Source organism: Agelaius tricolor, unplaced genomic scaffold (assembly GCF_023055355.1).
Source record: "Agelaius tricolor isolate 1412-34295 unplaced genomic scaffold, bAgeTri1.0.p SCAF_4, whole genome shotgun sequence".
In the NCBI taxonomy this organism is placed as follows: Eukaryota; Metazoa; Chordata; class Aves; order Passeriformes; family Icteridae; genus Agelaius; species Agelaius tricolor.
Genome location: NW_027269264.1, coordinates 54,839,505 through 54,866,120, shown reverse-complemented (window position 1 = coordinate 54,866,120; position 26,616 = coordinate 54,839,505). Strand labels below are relative to the sequence as shown.

The following is a 26,616-nucleotide window of genomic DNA, read 5'->3' as shown; positions in this document are numbered from 1 at the left end:
TGGCTTGGTTATGCCCCACAGCTGCCAGCCACAGCACAGGGAGCAGCAAGGGACGTGTTGCTCTCCCTCAGAGCCACCCTGTTTGGTCACAGATTCCCAAGGAGCATGCTGGCAGTCGCTGGCCCCCAGCGAGTAAGAGCAGCTCCTGCACACGCCCAGAGCTGGTGGCCTAAGGACAGATCAGTCCCTCCCCATCACCCTCTCCTCATTTCTTCCCGTGATGGCTGTGCTGTAGTCACAGAAACAAATAGGCTTTCGCATACCACCTCCCCACTCCAATTTCAAATCAGGAATATAATTACAAGTGATGCAATGGAATTAAGACCAAAGAGAGAAAAGGCTGGAGGGTATTAGTCCTGCTGATTACATAAATTATTGAAGAAAAGTATCCCATGGAAAGCAAGAGGCTGTCTTTGAGAAGAGAACTTCACCAGCTGTGTGCTGGTGGACACTATGTCAGAAAACGGACAGGACAAATTAATTATCACCATCCAACCTGCACACAGCATAGGATATAAGAACCAGAATACCTTGTAAATCCAACAGCGTCAGTTCCCAGTGGAAGATGCAATAAAGTGCCTTCAAGCTCCCTGTTAATGCAGATTAGATAGGTGACTAATGCAGGGACTGTCCCTGCAGCTGGATAGACTTTGGTGGGAGATGGAAATGAGGGCTGGTCCAGACCCTGTTAGTGTGCTGATCCCCAGTATATCTGCCTCAGGTATACTTTTCCTACTCTTAAGAGTGACCTTTCATCAAATTACCCACCTGGGAATACTGCAGGTAAAGTTTTGGTGAAGCCACCCAGGCTGGCACAATGTTCCACTGAGGAGCAGGGGACACTACTGATTATTTAGTAATCCCAGTGTAAGCTCTACCTCAGAGGTATGAGGAAACTGTTTCCAACACATCCTCCTGGGAAATGTTTGCCAACCACGTTGCTACAGAAGTGCCTTCTCACAGAAGCACCAGCTGGGGAAGAAGTGACTCGCCCTGCAGTGAGGCGAGGGTGTGATCCTGGTGACTCATGGAGTCCAGTGCTCGGCCCTCTCTCTCCTTGTCATGATCCTCAGCATGGAGAGAGAGGGGGCCCGTGTCCTCTGGCTCATTTGTTTGTGCCACCACATTCCTTTGGAAAGAGAGAGCATTGGGCAAGCCAAAATTACCCACAAATCCCCTCCAGGCTGATTCTCATCTTTCAGCCATGTGGAGGGAGAGCAGCTCACATGAAGTTAGGATGCTGCAAAGTGCTGGAATTCCTCAATGAACCACCCAAGTTTATAGTGGTAGAGTTTTTGTAACACCCAGTGTCGATAAAAAGATACCTCCTCTCTGTAAACCTTGCCACCCAGGTGAGAGACAGCCATGAGAAACTGATGAGAAGATAATGAGTCCTCCAGTAGATATTCCTCATTCAACTCTTACCACATTTTAGGGTTTACAGACCAGAAGGGATTATTAAGGGCATCTAGGTCAACTGATTGCGTGCTGGCCCCAAAACTCCGCCCCCTTATTTCTGCATCCAGCCCTAGCTCTTCCCTGAGATAAGTTTTATTTTTAAGTGAGCAGTGAAGATGCAGAGATTATTTTTCAATATGAATATTTTTCAACTATTTTGAAAAATAATGGATCTGTTTAAATGACAGCTAGAAGAGGACTGGTTTCCAGAAGGGCTCTGCATTCCGTGCTTGGAGATCAGGCCACCCCTGGGAGACTCAACTGTGTCATGGTTAAGTAACCACAGCTCAGTGAAAAAGGTTTGAGCATTAACCCGGCCTGTGACAGGTTCCTTGAGTGAGTCACTTAATCTCATTGCTCTATTTCACATTCTGTACTAAGAGACAAGATGGTTCCACTTATCCTCCTCTCTACGGAATTTGTGAAATTTTTGTGGGAAGACAGGATCTCCTGAGGCCTTCCTTTCTACAGGATCTGCCAACAGCAGACATGGATGCACAGCAGCAGCATGGGACACCAGAACCTTAAAACCCCATTTGGTTCAGCTGTGGTTGATTGTCTATCTTGAATGACCATGTCCTCATCTGCAGCTAACCTGTCTTGGCCACAGTCCAAGCCAGATCTCAGGTATACAATCTCATTTGCAACCTGTAGTAAGACACCTTAGCCCTCACGCTGTTCTTTTCACTGCTAGCCCGCAGCTCCAAGAAAAAAAGAAAAGTATTAATAATACTTCTCTGCCCAGTCTGGAGAATTAGAGTTTGCCGTGCATGTGGAAAGCAGTGTCGTGCTACTGCTACACACACCATGGCTTGAGAATCCCTTTCCTCACAGCAACCACCTGCAGCTCAGAGTCCAAATATAACCACAATGTAGAAATAGCACCTTATGTCCTGAAATGAAGAAGCCAACAGCCAGTGGCCTAATTTGTGTTAGAAGTCATGGCAAGAAGCGGAAAACAAAGCTCTTATGAAAACACAGCTAACTGGACTTGTCCTTGAAGGTCACATCTTAAATTGAATCATTTTAAGGTCCAAGAGTTGGAAAAGTCTCAGCATTAAAAAAGCAAAACAATTCATGTTTATTCTGGATATTTATAGACCAGTTTCCTAAGGAAACAAGGCTAACATGGTCACACGGTGTTTTTGTATATGTGAATGTACACACAAAGTCCTTGCCTGACTGCACAATCCTCTCTCCTCAATGTTTTTTGAATATTTTGTCCAGGGTTGATCAAATGTGATGCAAAATCACAGTCTTTGGGATACAATATGCTAACATATTTTGTTCAAATTGTTCTCTGGCCAGAAGAAAGGGAGCTCTGAGAGGCTCCCAAAAAGGGCTTAGCTGAAAAGTTCATTCATCACTAGACACCAGAGAAATCACTTAGGAGGAAAGTGGCCAGAAACCAACTTTTGCAAGTCTCTGTTATCTTAAAAAAAAAAAAAAAAAACAAAAAAAAAACAAAAACAGAAGAAAAGACAAGGTGAAGGCACCAGATAAAGACAAGTTTCCCTTCAAAAGAACTAAGATGGGTCCATCTCTCAGTCCCACTCGCTGGGTGGAGAATGGGGCCAGCAAGGAACCCGTCTGGGAATGAAGCATGGGAAGAATTAGACCTGACCTGAGGGACTAGCTGTGTGTATTGTGTGTGTGTGTGTGTATGTATTTGTGTGAAAAAGGAAGTGAAGATGAAAAGTCTGTAAGTAAATCAAAAGGTATCTGTGGTCAGGCATGCCTGGCAGGGGAGGAGAGGAAGCACTGCAGGCAAAAGCTGATGCTGGAAGAGCACAGTCATGTATGTGAAGGACTGACACCCCAAAATCTCTGTGAACGAAAACACATCCAGTTTGCAGCCCTGGGTGTACATGCCTGCATATCACATTTCCATCTCTGTTAGCCTGGAGGCCACGGTGCTTTTGAAATAAAACCAATTTGACCAGGGCTTTGCACCCTGTCCTCCTGTATGACACCTGTAGTTTGGTGAGTGATGCTAAGGATCTCCACCTGGACCCCCAGCTTCCTGCACTTGTCCCAGTTGCTTCCTTGCAGCATCTCCTCAATCCCAACACCAGGTCTGTGGATATTTTGTCATGGTTGGAAGAGAAAGACACAGCACAAGTAAACAAGGAAATGTCACAGAAGGCCATCGAAACTCAGCTGTGGGAGGGAGAGACTGCTGCAAAACAAAACCTGTCCTCAACACAGACAGCCTCTCTGAGCCCTGGTCATATGGCAGCTAATCAAGTACACCAAGTCTTCCTTGTTTGGCACTCTGTGTTCAGCAGAAAAAGCCTGCTTACGTTTCCTCAGCCCATCCCTTCACTGACAGATGTTTGCTTCTTTAGCACCCACTTGACTAGTTGCAAAAAAAAAAAAAAAAGCACAATTCTTTGGGAGCAGACAGAACTAAGGGATGGGCATCAGCTGGCTCAGGCCGAGCACTGAGCTGGAAAAGACACTCTGCCTTATTCCTGTCACAAAATATCCAGATATCCAGGACATGATGCAAGATAGACACTTCTCCAGCAAGCTTTGGAGGAGAAGGAAGGGTTAAATCTGGGATCCAGCCCTCCACCTCTTCATGGGGAGGCTTTGAACCACCTTCAGGTGGGACCAGCCTCCTCCAGATGGCTATGTGGGGGATCAAGATGACTCAGCTCCCAGTGTCAGCACCTCAGGTGCCTTCATGGACCAGGATGAACCTAAGTTGTCCTCACCTCCTGGAAAAACTGGTTTCTTAAGTGAAGAAATTATTTTTTTCACAAACACAAACCAAAAAAGCCCCCACCATTCATTCTTGTTCTTTTTTTGCGGTGAGCCTAAGATACCTGACGTGGGAGACCACCAAACTGCAGCTGTTTCATTTGTGCCTTCAACAATGTGGTAGAAAGAAAAGCCTGAAGGGCACCTGGGATGACTATCAAAGAGCTGAGTTTGTGTATCTTTGCACCCATGCGCTTGTGTAGAAAGACTAAAAATGCCAGGAGCCTCGTACCTGTTAGAGCAGCTCTGCATTGATCTCTCAGCCACTCAAGAGCCAGTTTCACCTTGGAGGCAGCTGGGAGAACACTGCTCCACTGTGCTGGCACTTCTGGGGCTCTACCATTGTACCATAGCCTGGGAAGAGGCTGAGCTCTACTCTGCTGGTATGAGTTCCAGGTAGCCGCCACAAGCATCAGGTAGAGCTGCCTCAAGGCTTTACAAAGAAAGAACAAGGACTAAACCAGCACAGGAACAGGTCCAAGCTGAAGGGACTGTGGATGTTCCATCCTTTGGGGAGGAGGGGAGTGGGAGGGGAAGAAAAATAAGCTGTAAAACTAACCCCACCACTTCAAGCAGGTACAACTAACCCACGAGTGCCTTCTTTTCCTCACTAGGCCAAGCACTTACATCAACCCCCTGGGCCACGTCTGGGATCGCAGCAGGAAGAGCTGACTCAGTTCACATCTTGCACAGGGATGCCCCTAGCAAGGAGGGATAAGCATGCACGGTGAGCAATTGGATGATCATGCACACAAATCACCGGGGAGATGAGTCCAGCACAGGGGTAATGCAGCAAGAGCTGCGGATGCACATGAGAACCTGGAGGGAAAGTGCAATGTGCAGTCATCAATAAAAAAGAAGGGGGAAGTAAAGGAGGGGGAGCACTTGTGATCCTCTGTGGAAAAAAAGGCGGGCAATGATGCCTTTTTGCTGGTGCTAAAATCATGAGCCAGACTCAGTTAGGTGATAAAAAGGGGTTACCTTTACCAGGATCCTTAGGTGCACAATTTGACAGGTGGAAAATGCCGAAGATGGACCCGTAGCATAACACATAAATAATTTTTATATGTTTAGCAAATTGGCATATCTGACAGAAACCCCCACTTAGTGGGAGGTGGGGATCACCTCAATCAGTGGGGAGGTAATTCCTTCCCAGTTCAACCTTCTTTTAATTCCCCCTCTTTTAGATAGGAACTTAACTTTATGAAAATATGGCTCGGACAGCTAGTTTCAACCTTGGCTTCCCCAAGAATCTAACCTTGGACCCTCAGCTTGGAGCTGCTAGGGAATTTGGTTTATCTTTCTGTCTAATGGAGTAGGTAAAATGCTAGCTATAAATACTATGATAGGCTACAGAACTACAAATATATGTGTAAAGAATATAGAAATGTAATAAAAGAATATAAAAGAAAAAAAAGGCAAAAAATCAATTTGGCATCAGCAATGGTGAGAGCACATGAGTGAGAGAGTCTTCAATGAAAGGTGAATCACCAGAAAAAGTTACATATGTGGAGCAGTGAAAAGGAAGACTGTGAATTGAATTTCAAGGGGGAAAGTGTTAGAACTGCTTCCTGCAGAGAAATGGCAAACACCTACAAAAACTCAAAGACAAAAAAAAAAAACAACATTGCTAGAAAATCCAGAGATAGAGTTTCCTCTGACTACACATAAGGAAGCTTTACTTCCAATTGACTTGCCGCTGTGCTTATCTCTCAGCAGTAAAATGCATTCACCCATCCCAAGCTCTCAAAAAACCCTAGTGCAGTAATAATTACAAAACCACAAGCTTACATCCTCTGAAGGACATTATGCGTATGATGAAAGCTGCAAAGAACCTTTGTCAGGCTGTGCCTAAAGAAAGAAGGGGTGGAAAATGAAGTGCTTACAGACATAAGAGAATAGGAAAAAAAAAAGCCAAAAACAAATGCAGGGAAGGACCAAAAAAAGGAAATAAAACAAAACCAGAGAAATCACTGTTCATCTGGGACTTGTTAAATGCTACATGGCAGGCAGGGAATGCTGATAGGTTGCTTCATTGCATTTGGTACCACGCTTTCAATATTCTTCCATACTGATAACATTTCCTTATCTGAAGGAAAAAGCACCTTTAGTGTTGGTGAGGTGGTTGACTCGAACAGCCCTACTGCAGGTGAGAGAGCAGCAGCTGCTGGGCTTGCCTGCCTGCCAGCAGGACATCCTCTGGGCTCCTGGCTTTTTTCTTCCCTCCCTCCCTCCTTCTCCAATCAGACTAAATGAAATGGAGCTATTTGTGGGTTTAGAAGTGGCAACAGTTCAGCCCGCTCCATCCCCAGGTGCCAAAGGGTTGAAACAAGAGAAAACTCTTACAGAACATTTGTGCACTTTCCAACTGCCACACAAGCAGCCAAAGAATCAAGCTATGATTCAACTTCTGAGCAGCCCCAGGAAAAGAGTTAGGAAACTACCCTTACTCTTTTTTTTTTTTTTTTTTAGTAAGGGAAGCCGATGTGAAACTTGGCATGGTCTGGACTTAAAAGAAACCCCAAAAGTTGTTGCATTGCAGCCAGGCATTCAAGCCAGCAGAGCAGAGGTTCCCAACGCTGGTATTCTCTCATCCCCTGCCTCCCTCCCCACTCCGGGGCATCAGCAACTGCACCCAGCAAGATCCTCTCCTGAATTCCCTCCCCTCCCATTCAGGATCGAATAACATCCCTGGGGCGATTGCTCACACGGAAAAGCAACATGAGGAAAGTATTTAATGCATGTTTATGTCTTTTAATATAGTGTAGCAGCTGGAATCAAAGGCAAAAACCCTGGGCCTCAGCACATGAGCATCGTGGCTCTCCACAGAGTCCCCTTCTAATCACTGCTGCTCTCTGGACCACAGCTTTAGAAATCAAGCACTAACCCCTATTGCCTAATTAGCAGAGCAGTGTAAAGCTTAGAAACAGGCATATCTTCTTCCTCCCTAAGTGGCCACTGAATAAATGCTATATCCCCAGTTCACAGTCCCTTTTTACATTGCTGGCATTACCAGTCCTTTGTGTACCCACATGCTGTTACTTAAATTGCTTCCATGTTTTCATTACTTGCTCTCTGTGCTGTGTGTATTGAAACTCCTGCAAGAATGCTGAAGTGGTATTTCAAAGCACTGGGGACTGCTGGAGATGTAGCTGGAAATATTATGCAACAAACTAAGGGGATTTTTCAAGTCCTGATAGAGTTTGCACTTCCTCAGGGGAAAAATAAATTTGGGCGCTACTCCATGATGTGCAGGACAACCACTCCCACCCACCAGAGGCACAAGAATGGCACTTGCAGCTCAGTCTGTGTATATTCTCTGCATCCACGAGCAAGGTGGTAAACCCAAATAATGCTCCCATGTGCAAGGGAAATGTGTACATTGGGCCAAACTCTCCTGGCAAAAATCCATAAAGGGCAGTGGATTGATGCCAGCTGAAGGTCTGTCCCACTCTTTAAATGTGTTGTTCCCTCCTTCTGCTGCCAGGAGCTGCTTTTCTGGAGCTTGTGCTGATTAAAGCAACACGCAATCAAAACAGCCTAACGCTGAAATTTCAAAACCGCCAAAACCATTTAAATGTGACAAATCATTTTTTTTTTTTTTTTTTTTCCCCACAACCATTACTGCAGCTCTCAATGGTTCTGCAAGTAAGTGCAGAGGGTTCCTGCATGCTCTGCTCTTCCAGGGAAACACAGAGATAGACCAGAGAGCTACATATCCATGCAAATTTCAACTTGCTGCTTCCTCCTAGTTATCTTCCCCCCCCAAAATTTCTGTACCCACCACAAGACAGATGCTGGCCACAGAAGAAATCATTCTGCCAGCACCAGAACCTTTCTCCCCCTCGCTCCCAGCCTCCCTTTCTGCAGTGCCTTTGATCCCCCCTCGATGCGAGGTGCTCACAGCCTGATCCTGGAACCCCACGAGCCGAGGGGCGGGCGTGTGTGCGATGCCCCCGGCTGCAGGGACTCGGGTTATTCCCCATCCTGGTGATGCAGGCTGCTGGTCTCCAGGCATCAGGCACACCCCTCGAGATCACAGCACTGGGGTCTTCCAGACCCCTGCCGGGGACATCTCTGGCGCAGCTGCGGCTCAGCAGCTGCTGCGCCGCAGCCGTTGGGTGTTATGCTAATGGTGCACCGGGGCAGCAGCCTTCTCTTCTCCCCATCTGCTCAGAGCACCCACCTGCTGGGTGCTGAGGTTTTTTTGTTTGTTTTAATGGCCAGATTAGACCAGTGTTGACCCAAAGCGCTCCCAGCTTGAGAACAGGGTGTGTGTGAGCACAGCCCCAGCCAGCTCGGACCTCGCAACGCAGGTGCAAGCTGGATGCAGCCGTGTCTGAGCCATGGTCTGTTTCTTTCAAACTCCTTATCCTCCTGCAATAAAGCCATCACCCTGAGCATAACCATGCTACAAGGTGTTTTTTTAAACTATTGTTCCCACTGGCTTTGTTTGGTTTTTGTTTGGGGATTTTCTTGTGCATAACTTCCTTATGCTTAGCTTTATTTATTCAACCTTTTGGATGACCACACAGAAAAGAGCACACCTTCCATGCCCATCAGACTGGGTGATACATAGAAATGAGGGCTCTGATTCTGTGCAGTCATATTCTCCACGGCCCATGCATGGTAAGTAGGGGTTTGCAGTTCTTTTTTTTTCCCCTCCACATTGCTATGGAAGGATTGCTTGTGACATCTTTGCTGTCACTGAGCATAGTCTCATAAAACTGCTGCTTCCCCTGAGACCTCTGCAAACATACAGGGAGGACAGGAAAGTGGAAATTAGACATTGCTTGGTGCTAAGAAGGCAGCTCATCCTTTCAATAGATGGGAAATTCTCTTCTCAAAGCGTTATAGGGCCAAGCTTCTACTGTGTTTAAAAGAGCTAGCTCTTTCATGCCCATTGACTATATCACTTAAAAGATTAAGAGAAAAAAAATCCCCTTGAATTGTTTTTTTTTAGTTTGTTTTCAAGTTCTGCTTGTAAGAAAAGTGAATGTGAGTGATGTTAGACTCCAAATGTGAGTGATGTTAGTCTCCCTGGGCTCTGCCTTGAGTCAATGGGAAATATCAATGCTTAAAAAAGTGATTTTGAGTCATGACAATTTTGGTCTATGTCAGTCTGCCAAGGAGGATTTTTCTAGGAAGAGGTGGAGGAGAATTTCTCCAGGCAATTAGTCTCCTCAAGGCTTCACATTGCCCTTTGAGCACCCATCACATGTGTAAGGTGTGGGAGAAGAATGATCAAAGTTGCATGAGCAGGAAAACCGAGCTGTGACCCAAGCCCTAATCTGAGGGTGCCTAAATCCCAGATCAATTTCTCCAGGTTTTGGAGACACTTGTGCATCTTTTATCAAATCTATGTCCTGTCTGAACTCATCATGAAACCTATGGGTTACTAAGCAGGCAGAGGTGAAGTATTTTTACTATGACCTGACCAAACACACTTGGCTAATGTTTAGGATAGAAAATACCACTTATCCAAAAATTTGTGTCCCCAGCAGTGCTGCTTAATACACTCAAACTAAATTTGGTCTATGTACTAAGTGTAGGCGACACTACAGAAAAATCAAGCCAACATCAAATCAAAAGGGTGCTCCTGAAAACAGCTCATATGAAGAAAGGATTTTCTTTCTTTTCTCATCCTTGAATGAGTGAAAAAATTAAAAAAACTTCAATTTTTACCCAGACTTAAAGTACCAAAAATTTCTCTGCAGAAGGATATTTCAAGAAAATGATATGCATCTGGAAGAAAATGAGACTTATAATGGAAGTATTTTCTGTAGCATAACTATAGTGCTACTCACACAATGCTGTAATCAAGAATAATGGAGCCTATCACCCAGAATACAGGAATGAATTCAATTGTTCATCATGCACATACCTCTATTTTAAAAATGTAGTTGAATGCCTTAACTGCCAAAAGGCTTGAGCATTAGTGCTCAGGCACAAAGCAGTTTAGAAGTGGGCTCCTTCATTTCTCACTCATGTAATCATTAATCTCAAAACTCAATTACATACAAAAATAGAAGAAGCCTGGTTGAACTTTTGATCTCTTCTGAATTGGTTCATCTGAAGGATAGTTCAAGATCATTCCCCATGCATACGTGGCAGTGCAGGATGATACTTGCCCTGTGCTGCTCCAAGGCCAAATCTTGCAAAGACTGTGCCTTGGACACAAATTGTTTGAGAAGATCCATTCCTTCCCTCTCCCTCTTCTTCTGGAACTACGTAAAAGAGTGGGACCTACCTTCTTTTTGGAGTGTGATCTGTCCTCCTCTTTAGTTGTTTTGCTATTTTTCCCAGTTCTGGAAAGTTTCTGCTCCCCAGACTGCTTGATGGTGATTTTGATCTCGGGAGGGCAAATGTAGTTCTCCAAGTTCTTTGGGGGCTTCTTCGCTCTCTTGGTGGTCTGGATCTTTAGTTTTAAACTCCCCTCCGTGAAGTTAGCCTCCTTGATGGAAAACTCCTGCTCCTCCAGGCCATCTCCCGCCACCCATTTCTCGCTGTCCGCATTGGAAGTGGAATCCACGTCTCTTCCAGAGCCCAGCTCATCCTCTTCCTCAGGCTCCAGCCTCTCACTGCTCACCGGGATCCCTTTCCCCCCGCCCGACGAAGACAGCATCGTCTCCCCTGCACAGCCCGAGACTGGCGAAGCCTTCGTGGAGGTGACGGCAGCTGGCAGAAAGTCTGCCTCGCCTCCCCTTTGCCGGGAGCTGCTCAAAGTCTCTCTGGGCTCCATGGCAATATCACAACGCCCTGGAGTTTGGTTGGAGGGAAGGGGAGTACAGAAGGGGATGAGGGAAGCAAGGGCGGATACGATCCCAGGGAGCGAATGGCAACTGTCCACCAAATTCAATGTCCCGGTCACCCAGAGGCTGCAAGATGCTCAGAAGAGACCAAATGTGCCACTGTGAAAAGAGAGGAAAAAAAAAAAGAGGAAGTTAGCACATGCACACATATGTCAAGTCAAAGTGTGGAGATGTTTGAAACAGGGCACAGGGCACACTCAGGCTTCCCCTGCAGCATCTCAAGGGCTTTCCTTGGAGAAAGTGGGAACCAAGGCTCACCAGCATTTCTGAGGGCTGGATCTGACATCACAAAGCAATGAACAATTGCCATATCTATTGTTACATTGATGACAATGGATATCTATTTAAAAAAAAACCCAAAACAAAATAAAACAAAAAACAAACCAAACACCCAAAGTGTTGTCTCAATGCAAACATCTTCAACTCGACTTATGCAATAAATGAGGGGACAGCCAGCTCTCCACACCCATGAACCTCCTCATTACCTCAACATGCTCACTGTCACAGGGTTTCCAGCAGGCGAAAAAAGTAAACTCAGATACTTGCCTTGGGTTAAACAATAACCCAGTGATCAGAGCACAGAAAACATGGTGCTGCCCTCTGAATCAGCAGCAGAGTTTCAAACTCTCTGTTTCCTCACTTGCCAGGTGAGAGAGTGACAGCTATAGCTTGGCTGCCAACTATTCTGAGGGTAATCCTGCTTTGGATGAGCAATTCATTAGAGACCAACTGCAGCCCAGGATGCTCTATGGGATACTGGAACTGCAGGAGGATCCACCTGGGCTTCTTTCAGTGCATGTCAGTGTCCCAAGCACTGAGGTGCATGGAGAAAAGCTAAACTCAAGGTTTTCCAGAGTTTTTCATGCCCTCATTCCACTGTCCTGCGGAAAAGCCTTGGGCTGGATGATGCACAGACTGCGCTCTCGACCTTGCAAATTTTATTTTTCTTTAGAACATCAGAGATGGAACCCTTTGAGATGGAAACACTCCTGCTTGGTACCTTACAAAGCCTCAGTTAAAGGGAGAAGCTGTGGACATTCAGTTGAGGCAAAAATTGTATCACCCAAGGAATTCTTGTTATAAGTAATACTTACGGGGTGTTTTAAAAGGCATTGAGGTGCTTTCATGCACCCTCCCTAAAACTCCCCTATTGCCACCCCACACACACCCCCTCATGGCAAGCCAATTTCAGCCACAAAATTAGCAAAAGAATCCACAAAAAAGTGTATATCTACACAATTAGTGGAGGGAAATAAATGTATTTTCTGTTACTTTAAGATAAACAACAAGTAACACTTCTGGCAAATGGAGAAGGAAACAGGAAGGCAGTGCCAGGAGTAGTTGCCGGGAGCTCAGACTGGCTCTTTCAGGAGTAGCTCCCTGCTAGATTAGCTCAGCTACACTTGACCAACTTCCATCAAGATCTGAGCAGAGCCAGGGATTTCCCAGGTCATTCTTGGCAGCAATATACCACAGAGAAAAAAAAATTATCTTGCTACCTATCACCAAATCAGAACAAGAGTGCCAGTGTACACTGCTGTAAAGCACAGCTCACCTAGAAGAAACACATGTCCTTGCACCACTGGCTTCTTTTTGCTTTCTAAAGGTACCTTGCAGGGGCCTGAAATTCAACAAGAAGTAATAACAAGTGCCTTTTATTAGTTATAGATACACATTTTCATTGGAGTGTGGCTGTGTGTCACTTTTCTCACCTGGACGTGTATGGCTACTAGTGGAAAGATTAAGTGTCCTATAGCTCCATGAAATCACTTGGAGACCAGGTCCCAGCAGACACAAATTCAAATAAAATTCCCATAAATAGCACAAGCTGACAACCCAAGCAGAATGAAATAAAGAAGGAAAAAAAAAAAAAAAACCAAACTTGGACTTGCCATCTGGCCTTAGGAATGGTTTCCACAGCTCATAGGAGATAGAAATGCACCACAAAAACACTTATACTTGAGTTGCACATCTCTTGGCAATAGTGGAGGGACTCATTTCCCAGAGCTGATCCTCCTGTGAGATGATCTTGAGGAACTAACAGACCCGAGGTCTCATGCATGCCTGCCCTGACTCACCCTGTGGTCAGCCAGTCTCCCCAGTTCACCTCTGGGAAACAAGGATCACACTTAGATCCTTCAAACCCATTGCAGAGTGGGTTAGTTAATGCCCTTACAAAATGCCATACATTTTGAACCCAAACCATGTGGTAGTTGCTAATTACTAACACAATTAGTACATGAAAGCCACCCTGGTTGCAAAGAGCTGCTCCACCTAATTGTCTGACTTTGCACTTTGCCTCTCCCTGTGCTTGTGGAGGTGATGGGAGTCAGAGACACCTTCCCCTTCCAACCGGCCCAATCAAGAAAAAGAAAAAAAAAAAAAGTCTTATTTATCTGCCGTTTTACATTGTTAATCTACGCGTAGAGGGACACAATGTACACACTCTCCTGGGCTGCAACACAAACACAAGGTGGTAAAAGCTCGGCGGTGCAGCATTCCAGGGAGTTACCGCTCTGGTATGCACGCATGTACAATGGGCACTGTGTGCCGGCCTCCGCCCCAAGGCTTTTAACCTCTCTCGCTGCTGGCTGCAGAGAGCAGGCTCTGGAGCAGCTCAGCAGGATGAGCCCGCAGCCGCCAAGGGTGCAGGGAAGGGACAGCTGGAATTGCCTTTATGAGCCAGCCCTCCCGGGACCCTCACCTGCACGGGAGCTGAAATGCAGCTCATGGCTCCGGGACAGGAAGAGTCATTCATGTTTTGAGCCATTGGGTAATGTTTTATGGAGGGTGAATAAAAAGCCAGATTTCTGCTCCAAAGTCTGATTGTGGGACCCAAACGCTGGGTCATAATGTCCAAGTACTCATCCCTGCTTGGCTGTGTGCCTCCAGCTCAGCATAAACAAGCAACAGATAAATAAAGTCATAGCATTGCACCCGTGTCAGATGAATTCATGCCAAATCCACCTTAAAACCCAACTTAAAAATATTGGCCTCCTGTTCTGCCAAGAGTCTGCAGATGATATCACCAGACCCACAGGTAGCAACAAATAACCCTGCACTCAAGTGCTGCACCCAGAATTAACTGGGTCATTGTTCTAGATATCTCCTTACTCTCCTTCAGGGTTAATAGTTAAATGACTTGGGTGCAGGGACATCATACTCGTCTTTCTAGTTTGGGCAGGCTACCTGTGCTTTGACTAATTAGAAACCTCACTTCAGGCCTCTGAATGTGTAACCTCTCCTGGAAACCTCCCCTCTCCAGAGTGCCTGTGAGCAGAATCACAGAATGGTTTGTGTTGGAAGGGACTCTAAAGCTCATCCACCCCCCCTGCCATGGGCAGGCACCTTCCACTATCCCAGGTTGCTCCAAGCCCCATCCAACCTGACCTTGAACACTTCCAGGGATGGGGCAGCCACCTGCCAGGGCTTCACTACCCTCACAGGGAAGAATTTCTTCCCAACATCCAATTTAAACCAGCTCTCTGTTGGTTTAAAGCCATTCTTCCTTGTCCTGTTGCTGGAAGAGCTCTGTTTCTGGTTTTAATACCCAGGACATGAGGTGTGTCTGAACATCTAAGTGCTGACCCAGGCTGTCATTCCAGGCCTCCAATGCTCACCAGCATCAAGTCCTGTTCAATAAGCAGCTACAGAGGCATTTTACCATCCAAATTAGGCTCACTGAGGAAAGTGTTACTGCTAGCAGGCTTCCTGCAGTCAAGTTAAATTTGAGGAGGATAATTCACAGGTGAATGACAATAAATTTCACAGAAGTTGGCATTAGCTCTTAATTAGGGAGAGATTCACACTTCCTCTGATAAGTACTGAGAAATAATCAAACGCCTGCTTGCTCAGCCTTGTTACCAATGCTCAAGTTTCTTATCAGCTCCTCTGGGCACCTCAAACACTCTTATGGAGGCAAAGACCTTCAAGTGCAAAACCCCCATTTAGGTCATACTGGATGTCTCCTATTTGGGGTTCTGAATATGCTCCCTTCTTCTGCCTCAGGCAACCTGGTGCTTGTGAGTATTCAGATGCCCCAGCTATAAAGTGATTAAAGTGAAAATTTGCAGAGGACAAACACAGAGGTGAGAGCCAATAGGAGGGAGGGGAGATCCACCTGCTTGGGGTTTTCTGTGAAATGAAAGTGGACATAGTATTTGGCACAGCTTTTGCCCTAAACTTGGACTCAATGATCTTGGAGGTGGTTCTATGATTCTGTGATTCTAAGAGTGACAGCAACCCCCTTAGGAGCAAGCAAACACTGTTTTGACACATGCAAGCAGGGCAGGCTCAGCTGCCCGGTGTTTCTGCAGTTCCTCTGAACTGCTCAAGCAGGGAGGTGGGAGCAATACTAAGAGGTGCTGTCCAAATTCCTTCTACACTAATACCGCTGTAACTACTGAGACTGCTTTAAGTTCATTCATAAAATCCAAAATGAATGGATGGAAAAGAAAAAAAGTCTGTTAACAGGTTCAAATCAGTGGAAACTAAAGCACAAGTCTGAGGCTTATGGGGGATGCAAACGGGAGGTCACAACTTTTCAAACTCTGTGCCTATCAGGTTGCCTTTGAATCTTCCATTCTTCCATGGGACATTGCATTAAATCCCTAATCTCTGCAAAATATTAGGAATCCTGGAACCTTCTTTACACTCCATCCTTCTAAAACCATTCAGCACAAAGCACTGGAGACTATGCAGCAGTGTTTAATGATGAGATTTCACCTTTCACTCCAAAGACTCCCAGGTTACTTCCATGGTCATGTATGACACTGTGGAAATGCAGCTGCCTCTGGGCCAGAAGCCAGTGGACAACTCATGTTACAGCCAAGGGCAAGTTTTGGTCAGAAACCTGCTTTTATGAGCAGTGTCTGTAAAACTTCAGATTTTGTCATGGGTCTTAAAAACCCAACATCCGAGCATGTGACAAGCTGTACTCAACCCAGTTAGCCCATACTGAAGTACAAAAATGGCCCCAGCCTATTCCTTCATTATTGTTTTGCAAAAAGAAATTGGAATTTCATGCTTGGTTGTGGTCTCTGTCCATGCACTGCCAGATAGCCAGCAGCATGACTTTGATGCTGATCAGGAGCAGGCATCTGATCACACTTCTGTGGAACGGGCAAGCGCACAACATGAGGCTTAAAATTTCCTTTGTGGTGACTTAAAGTCAGTTCCAGAGGATGGGAAAACTTGTAAGCCATAAAGCCAGAGTGGTGCAGACAAGTGACATAACATGATACAATACAAAGTATTCTGGGATAAAATTAAATCATTGCAATTTTTTTTTTTTTTTTGAGCAAATTTGAACCAGTAGGAGTTTATACTGGATCAGTATCATGTACCAGTACTGTATTTAATCCACAGCTCAGAGCTCTGGACATAGATTTATGGCAGCTTTGGACCACAGCCTCTCCTCCTTCCTGAGGGCATGATCCTCTGAGAGAACAACCCAACTTTGGCATGGAGCTCAAATAATGACTGTGGCAGTTATTTTCTGTCCACATTATGGATCACATAGGAACCACCCCGTCCCTGTCACCTGCCTTGTGTCCATCTAACTGAGGTATGTAATTCATTAATAGGATGAATTAGAAGAAGAAATTTGATTGCTCTTCACATGGTCCTTCTGCCTCCAACTCTGCTTTTGTTCAAATCTTCTAACTCTGCCTCTGATTTTGTGTGGATTATGTGAGGAATTTCTACAAAGGGACAGGATGCAAGCTGTCCCAGATGTGGGTTATTCACATGGAAACAAGGAGCAAGCGTTAATGGCAGTTGCCAGAAATGTAATCTTCACTTGTTTCCATCAGATTGTGCTGAGTCTAAGAGCTACCATCCTTCTGCACTGACTGATGGCTGTGCCTCAGTGTGCCCAAGTATGGCAAAGGGAGACAGGAAAAGTCACACTGGAGGGAAAAAGATGTGGCAAACCAAATATGTGTCACAGCCAGATGAAGCTGCAAGCATGCTGCCCAAAACAAAGAGGCAGAAATAAATGAAAATCCAAGCACACCTATAATTACAGAGGCATGTAAGTGTGCACATTACACACACACACACACACACACACGTATCTGTCTCCTCAACATAGACACATTTAGAGTAGATTATGGAAGCATATCTGACTCCATAATTAGGTTTGAGACTTTATAATTAGATCAGATAGTTACCTTTCTATGTAAGTAACTATCATAGAGGGCTTGCAGGAGGGCCAACTGAATGATTAAACAACTGACATGGACATAAATCACAAGGACAATGAAAGCAATGCTGCCCAAGGTACAGCTGTGGCCAGTGTAGCAAAGCACCCATCTGCAGGAGCAGGAGAGGTGCCCATCCATGCTGCCCAAGGGCTTTTACAAACTCCTGCCTCAGAAATCTACCAAGGTTCTGTAAATCTACTCACTCATAACCTAAAGCTGTATCAGAGTGTTGGGAAAGGGAGTGCAGTCATCAGACCCGTGAACACCTTCTCACAGAGGCTTCTGGTCTCTAAAATGATCAAACTCCTCCCATTTGTTCCCTCCGAGGTAGGCAACAAAAATTTGGCTTGTGTTGGAAGGGACCTTAACAACCATCTTTTTCCAGCCCCCTGCCATGGGCAGGAACGCTTTCTACTAGACCAGGTTGCTCCAACCCCAAGTCCAACCTGGCCTGGAACACTTCCAGGCATTTACAACTTCTCTAGGAAATCAAGGGTAGTGTTTGATCCTAATGACACCTATAGCTGGCATGTGGTTTTTGCCCATTTTCCTTGTGAACATCAGGCCTCCAGGACACTGAAAAGCAGAAGGAGATGCCAGCTGTGCCTCAGCTCATTACAACACAAAAAGTCAAGCTGGTAAATTTGCCTAAATCAGATCAACACCAAGTTGCTGAGCTCCCAGACCAATCATCATCACTCTCAGTGTGATGTACAATCAGAGGTGACTCCTGGGATGAACCAGGAGACCACCCTGAGCACTCTGCTGGATGCAGCTGAGTGTGTGCCACTGCAAGGATAAAATTTATTCCATTAACAACAGCCATAAAACTCTTTGGGAAGAAGTGTCAATGTGCACAGAAGGGGACTTAAATACTTACTATGTTCCAGCCAGCTCTTGCCAAGCACACCATCCTGGAGGTAGCAGCAGCTACTCCAGGCTACAAATGGAAAGTTTTATGGGTATTTAGGGAAAGGTTACTGGCACAGAGACCAGCCACAGAAAGCAAACCCCTGTACAATTCCATCATCTGTGTTACCAAACTTTCCTAGATTGACTCTGCTCTTGGAGAGCTGCCATCATACACAGTAGCCTCCTTCTAACACCGTCATGGCAGGGCAACAATCTCTTCTTCTCCCTCTGATCAAACATTTCCCTCTGCACCACGAAATGTGTGGAAATTTATTTCTCTGCATGAATCATTAATGAGAGTTTTGTTTTTATTTACTGCTGCTGCCACAGAACTCCTTCTTTCGCCTTTTTTTTCCCTCCCCTTCTCCATTATTTCATTTTTGCTTGCACATGTGCCAAATAGACCAGCTTCCTCTTCCTTTGGGAAAAACAAAGAAATAAATAAAATCTAACAACACATCTGATGGGGAATGCACCATGTCTTGGCTCAGCATCCATTCCTCAGAGCCATAAGTGATGGCACAAGGAGGACCTAAAAGGCTTCAGTCCAGGATCTATCCCGTGCCCAGTCTGGAGTCTGTACAAAAAACACATCCCATGTTATTCCATTCCGCGTGCTTCAAACCATGCTGGGAGTAAGAAAGTTTGGATTTTGTCCATCCAGGACACTGCACTGTGTGTTTCCATGCTGAGTAAGCAGTGGTGCCTTGCATGGTGCTGTATAATACACCAAGCATCCCCAACATCAAGAGGGGACTGTGAGAAAAAGGGGTGTCTAAAGGGCATACAAGAAGAATAGCAATAATTTGGGCTATCTAAAGGAAAGCATTGGGAGTGCTTTGTCCTGCAAAGTACATCAGTATTTTTGGGGAAAGAGAGTGTCAGGGCCAGAAATAAAAGAAATTCCCTTAAAGCCTCATAGACAGAAGAAGACAAAGACGAAGAAGAAGAAGACGAAGAAGAAGACGAAGAAGATGAAGAAGAAGAAGACGGAGAAGGAGAAGGAGAAGGAGAAGGAGAAGAAGGAAAAGAAGGAAAAGAAGGAAAAGAAGGAAAAGAAAGAAAAGAAAGAAAAGAAGGAAAAGAACAGGAAAAATCAGGAGAAAAAAGCAGCACAGGACACAAGTGGATGCAGCTGGATGCACACGGGACAAAGAGCAGCCCACAGTGCTGGGACAGTGATATCAAGAGGCACAAAAACATTAGCTGGGAGCATGCTGATGGGAAGACCTGAGGCCAGGAATGAAGGCAAGTTAACTGACAGCGGCTGTGGGCAAAGAGAAGGAGCACCCTTGCCTCTAATGAGGCTGAAGAGGAAGTGGTTACAGAAGTGCTGTGTGAAGTTGAGTCAGGAGGAGATAAAAGCTTGCTGAGTATCTGCAGGCCTGAAAGGCCTCTCCAGCTCAATTACTTTACTGTGCTCTTTGCACACATCGGGCTCCCTCCGAGGCAGCACAGAGGGTCAGGAGTCCCAGATTCACCACTCAAATCCCTATCGAGGCAGGACCAGCACTTTGGATTATTACTCCTATAGACTCATACAATCATTCAGGTTGGAAAAGCCTTCTAAGATCATGGAATCCAACCATTTCCCCAGCACTGCCGAGGCCACCCCATGTCCCCAAGTGCCACATCCACACATTTTGTTGATCACTTCATGCATGGTGACTTCAACACTTTCCAGGGCAGCCTGTTCCGATGGCTGACCAACTCTCCAGGAAAAAGTTTATTCCTGTTATCTAATCTAAACCTCCCCTGGAGCAACTTGAGACCATTTCCTCTCATTCTGTCACTTGTAATACTTCTAACACTGACTCCAGGAGGATGTTAAAGGTTGTGATGGGATCAACATTTGGAGAGGACTCCAATGTCAAGTCAGTCATGGGTACCACCTCTCTTCAATCCAATGAACCTTGGGTTGCTGTCTCTTAATCTGAATCCTTCACTTATCTCCCAGCCAAAGTTTGATCTGTTGGCTGTGATGAGAGCCCTGAACTGAGGTGTCTGTGCTGCTGCTCCCCATCTGGAGATGGCTGTGGGTTTGAACAAGTTCTCAGTTCCTACCTAGAAGCATGCTGCAGATTATTGTTATTTTATTTTTTACTCACACTGCTTTTTTTTTTATCAAAGGTTCTCCTTAAGCACTTTGGGAGGTCTGTTTGCTGAGCTGAGGGTAAAGAAAATGTTCTGTCCTAAAAGCCACAGCTAGAAGACAGCATGTTTTAAGAGCAGATGTCTCTTCAATGCTGGTGATAGATGTGGAGGAGCAGGACTCATGCTCGTGTGAGTACCTCCTGTGACACAGAACTCTAATCTAATGTAACCAACACCTATGAAAAAAGGCCATTTATGACTCCTATCCAACAGGATTTTTTGGGCCAGTGCCCTTCTCTTTAAGCCAACAGACTACAAGAATACCATTAACTTCAGGATGTCTACATTCCAATCTGTCATGGCATCAGAAACCATGGCCTCTAATTTTTGTCTCACTCAAACACCAAAAGATGGCAAAGGCCATCAAGAAGCCCTCCATCCATAAGATAGAGACTGCTGTAATCATTAAAAGCATGCATTTAGAATAATTTAAAAAAAAGAAAGTGTTTCCTTTTTCCACTCTCACTTTTTCTGAATCTATTGAAAACAAAACTGATAGTTGGAGAGGCTTACTCAAATTTTCAGGAAGAAAATTGTCATGAAACAGAGAGAAAGCATGCCATTTTTCAGCCCATTAGTTGAAGATTTATGGAAATTACAAGGATGTGAATGTATGGGTTAATATTTTAAATTGTCTGATTTGCAACCTTAGGAACAATGGACATGTGTAGTAACACTTTGCCCAGATGCCTGCTACAGCACTTTACATGTGTACAGTCCTGTTTGAACACTTACTGAACTCCCCCAGTTAAGCTTTGTGTCTCTGATCCCTTCTGAAAAAGAACTAAGGGATTCAGCAGAGAATTATTCCCAGTATAGAATTCTATTGAATTCCCACTATAGAGCTCCATACGAAGGCTTTAGAGAGAGAGAGAAAAAGAAAAAAAAAAGAAAAAATAATAAAAAGAAGGAAAAAAAAGAAAAAAAAAAAAAAGAAAGAAAAACTACAGGAAGGGTTTCCTTGTCTAGGAAACTAGTAGGATTTCAGAGGAGTTTCAGTGGAAACCCCACCATATTCTCCAAAGCCAAGTATTTAGTGAGTCTTGAGGAGAGGTAGACATGGATCACAGCATCACTCCAGAATATGCTGGGTCTGGAAACACAGAGGGAAGTTAGGCCAGTGTCCAAGCCTTAAAAATCACATCAGTAGGACATTCAGGATATGTGGATTCATATTGAGGGAAGACGTGCCTGTAACACCTTGCAGCTTGACCCTTGGTTTGAGTATCATCATTTTCTCCCTTCCATCTTAAAACTGGCTTCTCCATCTGCTAAAATGCCAGGACAGAAAGAGCATGATTCATTGTATACATATATATCTCAGTTTTAAAGGTTAAGGCTAACAAAAGTTTCAAAGTAACTTAAAACCTCAGGCTTCCGATCTTTAGCCCATCTCTAATTTTGAGGTATTTGAGTGAGTCCTGGGTTACCCCGTGCTTGCCTACCACACATTCTTCTGAAAAGATTTCCCAAGCACTGTTACTAGTTATAACATACTACAGGAGAGGAAACTTTGCTGTCATTGCTGCCATCCTCACAGAGCCCTTGTCTGACCAGGACTGCACAGCAGCCCTTACTGAACCAGGAATTCACTCTTTCAGAGGCACTGAGAAGATAAATAAGTCCCCCCACGACAATGTTTAGCCACAACCCCAGCTCCTCCCAATACATTGCAGAGCCAAGCCTTGGGCCACCTCATGCTCTGCCGCTCACCAGGGCAGCTCAGAGCCTTGTCACCACCTTGTGCCCTCACATTTGTGTGGAAATTGGCCTCCTCTTGCATGGCTTTTCCACACATTCGAAAGGGCACATCAGACTCAGCAGCCCTGCACAGGAAAGGTAACTCATCCTCACCACCTGCACAACGCCTGTATTCCCTGAAAAACCCCTGTGCTGGATGGACAAATGCACGAGCCCCACCAGAGTGCCTACTCATGAGCAGGAGTAAACCTGACCCAGGGATGTGTGAGCAGCACCAAGGCCCATATTCCCAGAGCATTTCCCTGGCCACCCTCCTCTTTGGTCACCTGCTCTTCTTCAAAGTTTCTGCTTGAAGAGACATAAAAGACAGCAAAACCCTAAATGAAAGAATGTCAGAAGGTTTCTTTTCATACCCAGTCATCCCAAACCTTACTGAAAAGTTCATCATTGCATTTGGACAATTTGTCCTCCAAAATAAATCCAGCTCCAGAAGGGCAAAATAGCTCCTAACCCTGCTCTCTCTCAAGAGCTGATAAATAGAAATTAGCTACTTCCTTCACTCATTTCCTCAGCTCTGAAAGATTCTCTGACTGCTTTTATTCAATTTACGAAATTATTTTGTCTTCCTTTATTCCCCTAGCTGTTTATTCCCTTAACTTTGTACTTTCTACAACCAGTCAAATGCGAATACAGAGTCCAGGTGCCTGTTGCAGAGCTGTGCTTGGTACCAGCATCCAGCAGACCTCTAAACAGGTCCAAAAATCCAATGAACTTCACTTCAGGTGAAGCCTTCTCATTGGGAGGAGAAAGAAACAGTCTCCAGGTGTTGCTAACCACACACACTTGAAAACTGATTTCATATCTATATCAGAAGGAAAGAGAACTCCCAATATCCAATGTTTGCAAATCGCTTTCAGATCTGACAGTCCCCCCGGGCTCAAATACTGAGTTGAGGGGTTTTGAAGTCCATCTTTAATCAAAGTGACAATTTCCTAAAAGTGTAAGTCATTTTATTTCCTCAGCAAGAATAACGGGAATGAGAGCTTTTTTCTATCAAGCTGGAAAGGGAGAAAGTAATGAGAGCAGAACCTACAATAGCAGCAAAACCAGTCCCAGTAGAAACCACAAGCCCTGCAGCAAAACACTGGGAACCTTCTCCACTAAGGTTCTCCCACAGAGTCTCACCTTCCTCTCTTTGGACTAGCTCTAAACTTTGTATTTATGCTGCCCTAAGATTCCCTGGACTTCCCAGCAATGAGGCTAGACCTTACCATGTACTTCCTCTGTCTACTTACTATTTTATAGGTTACCTATATTAGAAAAACGTTCCTCCCAGTGAGGTGGCGAGGCCCTGGCACAGGTTTCCCAGAGAAGCTGTGGCTGCCCCATCCCTGAGGGGGTTCAAGGCCAGATTGGACAGGGCTTGGAGCAGCCTGGGATAGTGGAAGGTGTCCCTGCCCACGGCGAGGGGTGGAATGAGATGATGCTTAAACTCCCTTCCAACACAAATCTCTGGTTCTATGATTTTCACACACAGATTTGCTGCCCTCATCACCAGAAGCACCCTTAAACACAGCACTCACAAACCTAAAACCTGCCTGCATGCCTGCATGCTATGGTGGGCAAAAATGGTGCTGCATGTTCTGAGCACGGCTTAAAATCTGTCCCCCCAATGCCTCATGGAAAGGATTTTGGCAGTTATCAATTCTGCCTTTCAGCATTGTCACAGACCCACAGATCACAGATCCTCCAGAGATGGGTGGTTAATGGGGAGCAAGGAAAACTGCCTAGGCATATGGTTAAACAAATCAGTCATCAGTTCACTGGGACATCTTTCATTTCCATCACAGCAATCTGTTGGATCCCAGAACTGTTTTTACGTGGTTCATTAGACAATAGCCTTTCTTGCTACTAGTTAGGTCAAGAGTCAAAATTGCTGTGTAATTGCAAGTCTCAGGGCACAAGGCAAGAGTTTTTCAGTCCTGGAGGGTGTTGTCCAAAGGGGAAAGAAAACAGAAGGGAAAGATTATGTGTGAGCAATTGAGCCCTACTGAGAGGGAAAAAAAGTCACTGAAACTGGGATTAGGCAAATCTGGTAATGGAAAACAAGAGTCCTGTTGGTAAATTGGCACTTGCACCTAAGAGATGTGTGTGGTAGGGAAAAGGAGCTCAAAGGATGGGTCAAAAAAGAGCAGAAGAGGAGATTAAGCTGCATCTGAAGCAAAAAAAATTATGGTTGCACCTTTTTGAGCATTTAAGTTAATTAAGCACACAGCAAAAGCAGTTGTTAAACAAGAACAGTTACCAACTTAATCAAAGTACAATATTATTGAAAACAATACACAGCAACCTCAGCAGAGAAACCAGTATATATCAAATCAAGCTAAATAGCTCAGTTATGATCATTATTAATAATAAATCATGGCCACTGTTTCTTTTGTTTGCCAACAACCAGCATAGTTTATGGCTCTGCACAAACCTAACACACCATTTTATGGCATTTCAAAAAGTGTGTCCTCCTAAAATGATAATGTGTTAATAATCTATGCTGGGCTTTTTGGCAGGAATCAAAAAGCTCAAACGACTTGAAATAACATCAGCTAAAAATTATTTATTCCCCATCCCTAGTTGCAGAGAAAACAGAGGTTTTCTTGGCTCAGTTACTTCTCAATAGACTTCTGGTTTCAATTAAAACTTTGAGTCTGAGAAGTTTAAAAAAAAAAAAAAAAAGTTGAAGCCAATAAGAGATGGAAGAGAAGTCTCCATTCACTGAGTGTTTGAGTGTTTCTGCTTTTGTTTTTTTTCCCTATTTTTACATAACCCTTCTGAGCTAAGAGCACAGATTAAAGTACAAGTCCATTGTGTGGATGGGTTTTTTTTTTGTCCTCCTTTCAGCTAAAAAACAAATGGAGATGGAAAAAAGTTTCTCCTTTGAGTGGAAGGAGCTTCTGATGAGGGTGTAATCTCAGCAAAGGCTGAGGAAGTGCAGAAAGCTGTGCATGAAACAGGCACTTGCACATTTTCCCATGAACGGGTCCAGTCCCTGGAAGTGTTTGGGGCCAGGCTGGATGGTGCTTGGAGCAGCCTGGTCGAGGGGAAGGTGTCCCTGCCCTGCGGGAAAATGGGGCTGGAATGAGATGAGCTTTAACGTCCCTTCCAGCCAAAACATTCTATGATTCCCTGATAAGAATTTTTTTTTTTTTTTTTTGCTGTCCACAATACAGGGTCCACTTGTTTCCTCAGGTTCATGCTGTCACTACCTGTCTCCAGACACCTGATAATAGCATTTCTGCAGCCTGCACCGAGTCAATCCCGCATGCAGGGGCTTTCAAACCACCAATCGTTCCCGTTTGGGCCCATAATATTCCACACAGGACTGGATTTGCCAGCAGCCCTCTCCTCCCGGAACAATTCCATCCACGCCAGGAGGCTCAGATGCTCTCCCTGACAGCGGAGCACTGGCCAGCTCTGCCCTCTCCTCTCCCCGCTCCCCTGCATCCCTTGCCGTGTGACAGACGGACACAGAAGGACACACGGAGGGTCCCCCCCACCCCAGAGCGGGGCCGCCGCGGGCCGGGGGCTAATGAAACACCTCTGTACACGGCGGGAACAGCCTGCCAGGCTCTCCCTCCATCCTCCCGCTCCTCCCAGAGCCCGGCTGGGTTAGCCCGGCTCACGGCAGCCGCGGGGACACCGCCACCCCACGGCACCGGAATGGGTGGGTGCTCCCCTCGCATCTCCCCTCGCATCCCCCGTGCGCATCCCCCGGGCACCAAGCCCCTCTCCTCACCCCTCCCGAGGCCACAGGAGCTGCCCACTGCGGGTGTCCGAGCCGGGTGTGCCCCGTCTCCCCCCCGCCTCCCCGGGTTGGGCTCCCGGCGGCCAAGTGCCTTTTGAGCATCAGGCGTCAGGCCCGGGATTATCGGGGCCGTTTATTTGAAGCGGAAACGAATCGGAAATCCTTCTCTCAACTGCCTTTTGGAGACATAAATACGGCAGGCAGGCAGGGGCAGCGCGGGGAGCGCCGTGCCCGCTGGGGCGCTGGGATGTTGGGATGCGAGCACACGGACACGCTCACTCACTCACTCACTCACTCACTCACGCTGACACACGGTGTGCACCCGGGGATGCAGGAAGGGACCCGAATTCCCCTTGCCCTGCGGGGAACCCCGGCGAGGAAGGGGTGCGGGTGTGAGTGTGAGTGTGAGTGCGGGTGCCCGGCGCCGGGCAGGAGCCTTGCGCCAGGGCTGGGGTTGACAAAAGCCGCCCGAGGCTGCGGGCTGCGGGTCACCCCCTGCTCCCCAGAGCAGCGCCGGGGCTCAGCCTGCCCACGGCTGAACTCCGCTCCCACCCCTCGCGCGGGCTCCAGGGGCCGGCAGGGTCCCGAGGGCGGCAATCACCGGCTTGTTAAGAGCCATTATCCAGCCACCGAGCGTGGTGGTGGGGCGGCATGGGGGGGGTGTCCCGCTTTGCTAATCACTACCCCCACCCCGTCCTCCCGCTCGGTTGTTCCCCAAACCCGCAGCTTTTCGGGGGCTGCGTGTCCTTTTCAATGTCAGAACACGGCGGGGCCACCCCGGGGCAGCGGCGCCCCCCGGTTCGGCCGC

The 26,616-nt window shown here is 46.0% G+C and overlaps 1 protein-coding gene across 3 annotated transcripts in view; it reads right to left on the bottom strand.

The window, feature by feature from the left end:
- Positions 1-26,616, bottom strand: part of SETBP1 (SET binding protein 1) — a 270,277-nt gene that overhangs the window by 241,524 nt on the left and 2,137 nt on the right. For all 3 annotated transcript variants that reach the window (XM_071425795.1, XM_071425793.1, XM_071425794.1), the window contains exon 2: positions 10,475-11,135. In XM_071425795.1, the coding sequence (XP_071281896.1) occupies positions 10,475-10,966 (492 nt within the window). In that variant the 5' untranslated portion in view covers positions 10,967-11,135. The remainder of the gene's footprint in view (positions 1-10,474; positions 11,136-26,616) is intronic.